Here is an 11,818-nt window from a genome sequence, read left to right as displayed (position 1 = left end):
AAAATATTTTCTAAAGGTAAATGTAAAGTTATGCTCTAGAAGTCTTGTTTTAAATTATCTTTTCTGATGATTCTGTATTTTGTTACTAAAAACAAAGGCAAGGTTTTTTTTAGAGTGGACCCGCGGACCTCCATAAAGCGGTGGGGCTCAGGTGCAGAACCTTATTAAAGAGGGCTTTGTGCCCTCTGCCCTTTATGCTTTGCCCTTCCTTGGCTGGAAAGGAAACAGTTCAGGCGCCATCCATATGCCCAGGAGGTGCCTTTGTCTTCCTCACTGTGCAAATCTGGTTTGGAGCTGTGTATACTATATGAAGCCGGGTTTGAAATAGGGTTCCTAGTGAACCTTTTCCTGCATGCAAAGCCAACTAACTACCTGCTTTTAGTCAGTAATTGGGCATTAACTCCCTAGTAGTGCCATCGTCATAAACCACAGTCCAGGTCCTACTGTCTCCCATTGAAGGATTAGACAATTATGCAGTGTTTGACCAGACTTCGAAAATGTCTCATTTGGTAGAGAATAGTGCCTACATATACCTTAATGGAGAGAATGGCCAGATCTTTGGCAATGTTATGACAGCTAAAGGAACTTAATAACCAGCTCAGAATGTGTTTCCAACAGAGAAAGAGATATATAAAAATATAAAAAATTAGAATTTTTCTGATGGCAGAGCATGTGTATTTATGCATTCTTCCGTGTTTAAGTCAGTGGTTAGAGAACACTTCCTGGAAGGACTGCAGTACACAAATGTTTTCAATTTGAGCTTGTACATTTCATCTAATTGGTCCCTGGGACAAGGTTCACTGCCCTGGAGGTGGCTCCGCTTAAGCTTTCAAACACACGCTAATGAATTTCAGGTTTGGGACAGAAAATGGCTGTTCCACATCAGACAATCATATGATCTTGGAATTGTTTCCCATGAATATCTTCAAGAGCTACGTAATACCGCTCTGGGTAGTGAGTTCTTCTGCCGTCTCCAACCATAGATAACTGCCCTCGCTCAGGATACTCAGTGCTCACCTATTTTAAAACTTACATTTGAAGATTGCTTCATTTTTGAAGGGAACATTGTGGGAGAAAATATGACAAAAATTGTCTGAGTGCAACTGGATATATCGAAGGACATTTACAAATAACCTTAAAGCAACCTGAAAAGATTGGTTTGGGCTGAATCCATCTGTTTTGGTTTTCCTCTCAGCTGTTTGAAGTGAGAGGAAATTCAAAAGAAAGTCATTTTTCATATCTTTTTATATGGATACATCTAGCAATAGTTTAGGGATTTTATCTCCTCTGATCCAGCCCACCCAGAAAGTCAAGGAAGTGAGGGTAGTTGAATATAAAAACTTGTTTTACGTAGATGGGGAAAAAGTAAGCTGCTTTTTTTTTCTTTAATAAAGATTTTACCTATTTATTTGACAGAGCACAAGCAGGCAGAGCAGTAGGCAGAGGGAGAGGGAGAAGCAGGCTCCCTGCTCAGCAGGGAGCTCGATGCGGGACTCAATCCCAGGACCCTGGGCTCATGACCTGAGCCAGAGGCAGACGCCTAACGACAGAGCCACCCAGGCACTCCAGCTTCTTACTTCTTAAGTCACAGACATCCCTTAATCAGAATGACAGGCCCTGAGCTCTGTGTGACCCACCCCCACCCCCACCCCAGCCTGCACACCTTTGCAGTGCTTACAAGACTTGGCCCTGACTGGCGTAGAAGACAGATGCGGTTACTCAGCTTTGCACAGGTCTTGCCTATATGCTCAGAGTAAGTCACAGTTTGTGTTGGGCCAGTAGGGAAAACAAAAAAAGGTTGATTTCATGAATTCCTTAATCTAAAAGATTGACCATGGCCTGTGATGTCCTTATGGAGTGGGAGTTTCTGTTACTGTGTGTGATGCCTTCCACCCAGTTACGTCATTTATTGTCTGGAGGCTCTGCACGGGCTGTGCAAGTGTCCTGTCTGGACCTCAGTTCCCTTCTTCCTAACTTAAACAGGGTGGGCCAGATGATCTCCTAAGGCCCCTTCCAGCTTTCAAGTCTGAAGTTCAGTTTCTTCTGCACGTAAAAGGTTGGGGCATCAGTTGCATTGGTCTTCTAGAGCCTAGTCGGGTTGTCCCGCTGATAACCTTCCAGCAGATGAATGAATGAACAGCAACACTCAAGTCCAGCAGAAAGCTTGCTTTGGGCGTGCTGGCATGATCAGCAGAAATCCTGGGTGATGAAGCATTCTTGAGTGCTAGGCAGAGGGGGTCAGATGGCAGTGCCCCATCAGTGCTGGATGCTTCCTGGGGACGGTGGCCTCTTTGAGATCACGAAAGGCAGCACAAGGTGCTCCCGCATATCGTCTGGCATCAGAAGGCCTTGGGTTCCTCCATACTCCTGACCATCCCCGCTGACCCAAATGCCCTAGCCTTATGCTTTGGCAAGTTACCTCGTAGTTCTCAAACTTGGGTTTGGTTGTTTTTCAAATGAAGATAGTATCTACTTTTCAGAGTGAAAAGCCTAAAGATAATGTATTTGAAAGTGTCTAGCAGGGGCGCCTGGGTGGCACAGCGGTTAAGCGTCTGCCTCCGGCTCAGGGCGTTATGGGATCGAGCCCCACATCAGGCTCCTCCACTATGAGCCTGCTTCTTCCTCTCCCACTCCCCCTGCTGTGTTCCCTCTCTCGCTGGCTGTCTCTATCTCTGTTAAATAAATAAATAAAATCTTTAAAAAAAAAAAAAAAAGAAAGTGTCTAGCAAATAGGTGGAGCTCAATAAATAGGTAATGAAAACCAGCGATTTGTAAAAACAAAACAAAAACACACACACACAAAAGGTAACTTTATCTGAAAGCCCAGGGGGGAGAAAACTAACATTTGTGTAGTAAGTAACATTTCACAGTGTACTTTAGGACAGAATATCTTTTATCCTCACAACCTGGCTTTACAAATGCAGAGATGCTGGCAAATTCCCAGGGTCACAACCCCGGGAAACAGGGGAGTGGAGATTTAAGTTCTGATTCCAAACTGTGATGTCCCTTTTACAATATGCTGCCAACACACCATTACGTTTGGTTGATGTATTTTATAGTTAGGATTAAGACTCTGACGATTCTGAAAAAGGAAATAAATGATCCGAAATGGTAATAGGACCTATGTGGGGGGTTTCTCCTTATGCCCTTTTCATTTGACTACAGCTATACTGACTGCCATTTAAGACAAACCTAGGAAACCCTGGCCAGTTGCTCCTCAGTTGGTGGGATCTTAATTCCGAAACAGCTCCTGGGGATAGCTGGAAGATTTGAATATCTCTGGGATATCACTGTCTAGTTTCGAAATAATTTTATAAATGGGTTTCTTCCAGGAAGGATCTGAGTCTTTCCCCGCGGAGACAGCCCTGAAGAACTCCTGTAACGTCAAGCTGGCAACTTCCAAGAAGCAGTCTGGGACCTGCATTCCCAAAGAGACGCACAAGAAAGAAAAGACATGAGGCCGAGGAGCGCTGGTGCTGTGCAGACCTCAGTGCTGCCTGTTCTGGGGTAGTGGGCTGATAAGAGCATCTCTACTCCTGGCTCTCAGTTTCTACAGCCCTAAGAATCCCCTGCTCTCTCATCAAATACAAACCTTAAAATGATGGTACCCGTGAGACAGCCCTGGCAAAAAGCATATTAGGGACACTCCCTTTGTAGGAGAAGTGGATTCCACTAACTGTGATGCTTTTAGTAAGTGGGAAACTCTGACTCCGATTGAAATTAAATCTGTGGTTCAAAGGAGGTTTTTAGTATTCTCTTCCTTAGTGCCTAATGTGGAAAGTCATGCCCCCAAGTTCACAACTGTTGTACCTCATCCCACCATGTTTTGGGGTTGGATCCAAAAGACTTGGAATCATTCCTGCTTCCAAAGCCAAGCACGAGGTGGAGGGGAACTCAAGCATATGTTGCAGGACCTCACACAGACGGGCACCATAAATGATGGGGAGTCCCACAGGTCCTCCAAATCCAGCCTGGCTTGCCTCCTCTCATGCCAGATGACCACCCCACGTGGAAAGATATGGCAGCCCTGCCCCATCCACATGCCCTGATGCCACAAGCCTCAGAAAGAAGGCTTAGGTTTCCAGACATATTCTGACAAAACATCTGATAGACGCCAACAGTTCTTCCCTCTCTTGGGTACACCCGAGTCAAGTGAGAAAGGCAAGGAGAGGGAAGTGTAGTCAGTGGCCTGCAGAAGGGGACGCCAGCCCAGCAGAGCTGTCGGCCACACACAAGGAAATGCGTGTCTGGATTAGGAGTGCTCACCCATGACATCTAGGCCACTTGCTCACCCTTTCCTGATGCTGTACGTAAGGTGCCAACAGTGTGCCTTCATAGAGATCCCCAAAGGACCGAGAAGCTTGAGTGGTATGTATTCAGTATTTCCAGAAAGAAAGGCTCTGAGGTGACTTGCCATGAAAGGCCCACAAATAGAACTGTTCAAGTGAGAATAAAGAACCAAATGATGAACAGAAATCCTAAAGAAAACGGGGCCAAGTCTAGGTGCTGCCACAGCCCAGCATTGAGTTGTGTGCCTCCTGGCGCTAAGGCGAAAAGGTCAAGTTATGGAATTTTTCATTGCAGAGTATTCGATCTAAAATGGCACAACATCTGGTCAACTTCTGTTTTAGTTTCAGAATGAAGACTGGGTTTATATTCATCTCGTGATATCCACCTGTTGCCTCAGAGAAGATGTTGAGTCTCCTTTTTGTGGGTGATACAGATATTGGCCCCAGGCTGCCCTGGTTCTCAGTGACTTAAGGACAGACACAGAAGGGGATCTTTTCTAAAACTCAATCGCAAAGGGAAGGCACTCATCAGACCTCATGGGACCCAAGTACATGGTCTTACCTCAAAATCATTTCCCTTGTTATAGTGCATATTGAGAGCTCGAAAAAGTTCCGAGTCGCGGAGTACCACCAGCATTTTGGGATTTGTGACACCATCTGAAATCGCTTGCCGGGCAAATTTCTCCATTTGGATGTAATAAAACTCACGAAAGTTGCTGAACCACTTGATCATCTGGGAGGTTATGCAGCGGTTGAACTGTACAAACAACAGGGTCCATCAGGTCAGACATTTGCCATGAGGTGCTCAGAGTCCCAACTGTCAGCTTCCAATTCAACATAGGGCTCGATAAGGATGGCTTCAACCACCATTAAAAAGGGCTTTCTTTTTTTAAGGGGGGGTGGGGCAGAGGGAGAGAGAGACTTAAGCAAGCTCCACGCCCAGCGTGGACCTGATCCAGGGCTCAGTCTCACAACCCTGAGATCATGACCTGAGCTGAAATAAAGAGTCGGATGCTTAACTGACTGAGCCACCCAGGCACCCCAAAAAGGGCATTCTTTAAAAAGAAGCCACACCTGTTTTCCTAGCCTATTCACTTTTACACAGGAAAATCTCAATTAGCTATAATGGCTATTAGAAAATATTGTTTTTGATATACTGAATTTACGACTTCTTTTTTTTTTTTTACCCATGAAAAGCTTTCCATGGTGTCTCGTGTGACTTTGGAGAGTCTGGGGTCAAGGCCAGATGCTTCTGCTGCACCTGGGCAGATTACATGGCAGTCCCAGAGCCTTCTGCAGGGTCAAGGGCAAAAGGAAGGGATAAGGGTGTAGAGCAGAGAGCAGGTCATGGCCACCCTGGAGTTACAGAATGAATTGAAATCAGAGTGTGGTGCAGGGGTCAACTGAGCAACTGAATATGAGGGAAAGATCTGGAAAACACAAAGGATGTAGTTACAAAGTATTAGCCGCTCTATCCCAACATCCAGGGTAGAGGAGGCCCTCAGACCGTTTACGGGAACAGGCAAGCTCCGGTTCCAACAATCAGAGCTCGATCTCCCTTATTGTCATGCTTGATCTCTATACACCTTCAGTTAGTTTTGAAATACAGCACTTTGAATATAAACATGACAGTGTCCGGCTCTTTATATAGTCTTTCTTTATCGTGCTCTCCCCCAGAAGAGACAAAACACTAGGCCAAAGATGCTGTTTACTAATGTTTCCCTCTCCCAGCCACCATCCCTCCCCATGTGTTTCTGGGTGTATCTACAGCTCAAAATCTTAAAATTCAGATACCCAACCTTTGTGGCCCAAAGCTATTCATGAAAAGTCTCAGCCCAGAACTGGAAATTGTATATTTCCATCAGCAACATGAAGGGGACGTGACGTGCACATGTGACCTGGGACTTGCCTCCCACTGGCCAAAACCCACTGCCTCTTGGGAGTTTTGCAGAGGCTTTCAGAGGTGAAGAATGACTTTACCTGGACATCAGGGAAGTAAGCCTTCAGGAGGTTGGAGCTGGGATAACGTGTGAAGAAAAACATCAGTTTGGCCTTCTTCAAGTGACCAGGATTTAGGCCCTCCTGGATTTATCTCAGCGTCAAGGAAAATTAACACCAGTTAATCAATTTTATTAATTTACCCAAATAATGAATTGTCCTGTTCCTTATGGTTTCTATTTTACTTTTTTTCTATTTGAATGGTGGATTAGTTCCATTTTTCTGTCTCTAGCAAGTCTGATCAGATAAGCTTTTTCTTAAGGTGCCTGGCTGTCTCAGTCGGTAGAAATGTGACTCTTGATCTTGGAAGACCCACGTTGGGCTTAGAGCTTACTGAAAAAACAAAACAAAACAAAAAAAGCTTTTTCCAGACGCTGAATACCATCCATATATGTACAGTAAATTTTCAGAATTTAAAAAACACTTGATGTACAAAAGTTCTATGGCTTCTATGACATCAAATACAGTTTGTCGTACTTTGTGCTTGTGCACTGTCAGAATAGAATGGGAAGAGATGGCAGGTCTGTCCCAGATTTCAAAACCCCGTGTAGAGATTTCCTTCCCCTTCCTTGCCTCAGTTTCCCCATCTGTAAAATGAGATGAGCCGACTTGATGGTCCCCATTCTACTCTCATAGCTCCCTTGGCAGTTTCTAAGCCAGCAAGCACCTAACCAGCCTGAGGAGCAGATCACAGTTTGCTCCCGCTCAGGAAGCTCGAACTTCTCGGCTGTTGTGCCTGCTCCCCGAGTGCCTGGCAGAGCTCTCCTTCACCCCTCCCAGCTCAGCTCGGACACCCCTCCTCTGTGAAATATTTCCTTGCTGAATTAGGCCTTCCTTCCCCTGGGGTATCAAGGCTCTTTGTACAAACCTCTGTTGTAGCAGTGACCTTACTGGAAATTTTACTGCATGTTTGTCTCCCCATTTAGACTGTGAGCTCCTTGAGGGCAAGGACCTTATCTTCTTGTTTTTGTATTCCACATGCCTAGCCCGGTGCTAGGAACATAACAGGTGCTCAATAAATGATTGTTGGCTGAAAGAATGAATGAGTGATTAGATGATCAACCTGAATCCATTATATTCTAACCCATCCCTCACTCTGAGAGTAGACTGCCTCTCCTCTAACAAGAGCAGGGAGCTGTGGTGTGAGTGCCCAGCACCAGCATGGGAGGGAAATAAAGATTCTTACAGAAGAACACATAGCATTCCCAGGGACCGTCCTGGGGCTGGGTGGGAAGCGTTACACAGAGTAACCTCGGAGTTCAGGTCAGAGAGCTGTACCTTTTGGACAATTAGGATGTCTTAGTAGGACGCATCAGTTTACCCAAAGGAGACCAAACCAACTAATCACGGTTACAGATGGCCTGGGCACCCAGGCTGCTGCCCAGAGGACCCCTGCCCTTGCCTCGTTGGACCTACTTCTTATTCTTCTTAAAGGTTCACAAATGCTGTGGAAAGAAGGCTGGATTTAGTAGCCCAAAGACCCAGTTTCGGACACTGATTTTGCCACCTCATTAGGGGCAAGCCTCTGGGCCTCATTTCTAAAATGTAAGTGCAGTAGTTAAAGCTTGTGCTTGTCTCCGACCCTGGGTTTGAATCCTGGCTCCACGTGTGTTTGTCTTGTGACTTTAGGCAAATTAGTTTGCTCCTCTGTCCCTGCCTCGGATACCTGATCTAGAGTGGAGCCTGGAAGATGGTGAGCTCACACAGGCCCACAACCCCTTCTCCGAAACGCTGCGCCAAATGGGCTTCGGATTTCAGAATTTATTATTTTATAATGGCCACACGGTGCATATGCCATATGCTCGTTACGGGCCAGAGCAGGGGCTGTGGCAGCAGTCCGTCATCCGATACATTCATATTTCCACAGCAAAGTGGATGGTTATTTACAGTAAGTGGGATAGTCAATAAATGGCCTCCAATCAGTGCAGGTCAGGTTTTGCCCCCAAAAATGTTTCCATCAGCCTTAGGGGGAAGAAATCACAGGGACTTCCAGAGCTCCTGAGTCTCAGAACTGTGGCTAAGGGGTGGTGGACAGATCATGTGAACTGCGGCTTCCCTGCCCGCCGCAGGGAAGGGGCGCGGCGCAGCAGGTGCTGCCCCCTACTGTCTGGTCACCGCGCCTGCTCGGCCTGTTGCGCCGGATGTCCTACGGCTGTGAACTTTCTTCAGCGCTTCAAAGTAGCTTGCTCTTAGCGGCTTTCGTGGCCCACAGGAACACATCTCTAATTCTGGAGTGAAGGCAACAGGAATGAGGGACCAGCTGGGGAACCAGGATGCCGCCTGGGGGCCCCAAATCATTCCGTGCAGCCGGACCTCCCAAAGCTGTCTGAGTCCAGTCCTCATTTTACGGAGCGGGACTAGGCACACAGTAGGTGCCCGAGAAATATCAGCACGCCCCTGCCAGGGGAAGTATAGCAAAGAACCTTTAGGGACTGAGTCCCTTAGGTTCTTCCCCCATTGCCCGACTTTAACCAGTGGCTTCTTACCAAAGGCCCAGAAATAACCTAGCCTTTGTCTCACGGGGCGATTTCCTGTCGATCTGTCTCTGCACCTCCAAGATTTCCTACTGCCTGAGAGGCAGTAGTGGCCCGGGAGCGTTCTTGGAGTTGCCTGCCTGCCCGGACAGCACAGCGGTGCCCAAGCTTTAGGCGCGCCTCCAACACCTGTGACCAGAAGAGGGCGCTCGTGGCCTTTAGAACACAAGAGCCCATCGCGGTGTGGCAGTGAGCGGGTCCCACCCCGTCCTGCCGCCCTTCATACAGCTTCCCAGGCAGAGGACACGACTGTTCACACCTGGATATGCAGCTCCACAGACGCACTGACCTCTGGAAGACTCAATTATAGGCTGCCCATGAGAAGGAGCAGTGTGAGCTCAGCTCGCTATAAAAGCAACATCCAAACTAACGTCGGGAATTTTAGTTCTACAAGGATGCTTGTTGGAAGAGGATCTTCGGTCATGTGAGTTTGAGGCTGCAGACCTTCTCCTCCTAGAGCTTCCCGTGGACATCAGCATGTTAAAGGCTCTGAGAAGTCCCACAAACTACCCAGTAGTAGAAATAGCCAGTATTTAATAACCAGTAAAAATAATCTAGTATTTACCCAAGCTGCTTTTTTCCTAATTTAATAACCATTAATATCCTGAGGGAGGGTTACTCTGGGCAACACTATTTGAGAGAGTGGGGTCTGCCTAAGGATTGCAGTAAGATCCAGATCCCCTCAGACCTGCCCAGCCCCTCAGCCCCTCAGCCTTCCGCATAGGAAAGCCATCCCCATTGCCTCTAGACGCCCAGCCCCCAAGCTCTAGTCCTCTCAGCTGCAGCTTAGAAGCTGTTCCTCAAACTAAAGCCTTCTTACCCCTCCAGCTGCCTCTTGGGTCTAACCCCTCAAGAAAGCGTCCCCTTTTCCATCTGCCTCAGAAGTTTCTGGTCCCTCATCGCTTCCCTGTGAACTACCTGGACAATGTAGGCTTTTTTGCCTGCGGAGTCAAGAGATTGGGAGAGCCATGCTTCAGATGAGGTCATTCCTTCGACCCTCTCTGCCTAGGTGTACAGGCCTCGGACAACCACATTATGGGGTTTTCCTTCCATCAGGTATTTATCATATTTTGGAAGCCCCTTGAGTTTACAAACAAAACTCTTTCAGACCCAAAGGAAAGAGTCAGTAGTGGTAGAATCCCCCGTGTCACAGAAGAAGGTTAGTGAAGCTTCTCGGCATCCTTAAATCCCAGAATGTGGCACCACCCTGTCAAGACCTAACAACTACGAGCCTCAGGGAAGGAGAGCCTGGAAGGAACATTAAGGCCATCGGGAAAGCAAAGCTATTGAATACTATGGAGTTATTTGTCCCTGCCTCCCCTCACCTTCCAGACTGCCCGTTTCTCTGGGCCGTGGCGGTGAGAAGTTCAGTTACCAGTAAAGGATATGTGGACGGAAGGAAAAGGCAGCGCGTCGGGGGCGGCCTGCTGACCGCCCGGTTCCATCTTCACCGAGGGGAGAAGGGGCAGCCTCTCCAAACGGGGGGAAGTGAAGGGCAAGGCGTACTGCTGCTGGCTCAGAACCGAAGGTCGCAGCTTGACCGCTCCCCACGGTCGCAGGGCCGGCTCTGAGGAGGGGTGGCTTTGGGAAGATGAGTCGTGGGAAAGACTGCTGCTCCAGTGACCACTGGGTCCGTGACCCAGTAGCTGGCCAAGGATCTGATTTCCCTGGATGTGGGAAGGCGCCGTCAAAGGGCAGTTTGCTGGAGGACCCTGATAGGATCTGGGGATCATCCTCAGAGAGACAGGGTATCGAGGAGGATCCAGAGACTTGGCCAGTGATAGGTTTCGCAATGGGACCCCAGTCTGTGGCTGGGCCCTCCTGGGCAAGGTGGCCAAAGGAAACAGATCTTTACAGGCTCCTCTCTCAGGAGGTGAGGGCTCACTTCTCCCCTCTGGCACAAGCCCCTGGAAGCTTCTGCCCAGCTGAGTCAGGTGGCCTGGTGGATCCGTTAGTACCTTCTGTAATACTGAGTCCACAGCTTGGGCCACAGCCCCCGTCAGTTCTTTCCTCAGAATCTCCAGCAAAGCCCGTGCTCCACAGGGAAGGAATCTGGGCTCGTCAGACTGGCATTCCACCTCAGATGCCCTGTGTTCTTCCTCCCAGGAGAGGTCCGCACGGGAACCCTGGTAGTGGTCACTGTCCATAGCCCAGGGCCTAGATCCACAGCCCTTCCTCTGCTTTACCCTCAGAGGGCCCTGGTCTGTCTCGGAGCCTCCTGGGTCCTGGGCTGCGTCCCTGGGCTCAGCAGCCTGCAGGATGTGCTTTTGTAAATGTCTTAGCTGTTGCTTCAGCTGATGGAGCTGTTCTCTTACCCGAGGGCCCCCTTTCCTGCTGCCGTGGTCCCCGACAGGGCCTGGCTTCAGAGGGCCCTGCTGCATGGGAAGGCTCTGCTTCCTCTTCCGCTCCCGGGCCTTCTCTGCACAATACGCGCCGTCCCTGGCTCCGGCATTGCCTGGCCCCAGAGCCAGAGCGTGAGGAGAGAGGCACATGCCTTGGACGATGGTCTCCACCCTGGCCCGCTTTGCTTGGATGTTCTCATCCCAAAACCAGTCAGGGTCGGCAAAGGTGGAGCTGGGGCCTGGGCTCCAGGCAAAGGGGGAGTCTCTGCCCTTCTCTCGGGGGGCTGGGCTTCTCTCACCTTCCATACAGGGTTCTGCCAGGTGGGAGCAAGCCCGGGACAGAGGAGGAAGCAAGCCAGAGTTTGGGTCCATCTCCTACTTGCTCAGAGGGTTAGCTGCAGCTCCGTGAAGGAATCCCTTCTCCAAACGTCCTCAGCTGGAGGGGTACCCAGAGTGAGCTGGGGGCTCCCTCTTTGCACTCAGAAGGATGAGAAGCAGCTGTCAAGGATTCAAACTCTGTGATGCTAGGGCTTAGAAACCTGAGCCGACTCTGGAGTTAGAGACAGGAAGAAAACAATGGCATATGTGATTTTGAGCAGTGTTTTTCAAACCCGAATGTGCAAACGAATAACCTAGAGCTCTTCTTAACAGTGCA

The 11,818-nt window shown here is 48.7% G+C and overlaps 1 protein-coding gene across 1 annotated transcript; it reads right to left on the bottom strand.

Annotated features, from left to right (window-relative positions):
* Positions 1–3,150: 3,150 nt before the first annotated feature.
* On the bottom strand, positions 3,151–11,535 carry PROX2 (prospero homeobox 2). Its single transcript, XM_026519499.3, has 5 exons — positions 10,216–11,535; positions 9,081–9,092; positions 6,270–6,371; positions 4,852–5,046; positions 3,151–3,418 (listed from the first exon to the last, which is right to left on the bottom strand). Exons 1-5 carry the CDS (start codon positions 11,533–11,535, stop codon positions 3,233–3,235), a joined length of 1,815 nt encoding a protein of 604 aa, XP_026375284.1. The 3' UTR covers positions 3,151–3,232.
* Between the last annotated feature and the right edge of the window lie 283 nt (positions 11,536–11,818).

The sequence above is a fragment of the Ursus arctos genome, unplaced genomic scaffold (genome assembly GCF_023065955.2).
Source record: "Ursus arctos isolate Adak ecotype North America unplaced genomic scaffold, UrsArc2.0 scaffold_25, whole genome shotgun sequence".
NCBI lineage: Eukaryota > Metazoa > Chordata > Mammalia > Carnivora > Ursidae > Ursus > Ursus arctos.
This window is presented reverse-complemented; position numbering and strand designations above follow the sequence as displayed.

What these genes read in the sequence shown, in the direction of transcription:
- PROX2 (XM_026519499.3), bottom strand. Translation starts at nt 11,535, where the DNA reads ATGGACCCAAACTCTGGCTTGCTTCCTCCTCTGTCCCGGGCTTGCTCC. An exon ending in CTTACTTCCCTGATGTCCAG is followed by an intron (nt 5,047 to 6,269) that starts GTAAAGTCATTC and finishes TTGTTTGTACAG; the next exon opens with TTCAACCGCTGCATAACCTC. An exon ending in ACAAGGGAAATGATTTTGAG is followed by an intron (nt 3,419 to 4,851) that starts GTAAGACCATGT and finishes TTGGGAATGCAG; the next exon opens with GTCCCAGACTGCTTCTTGGA.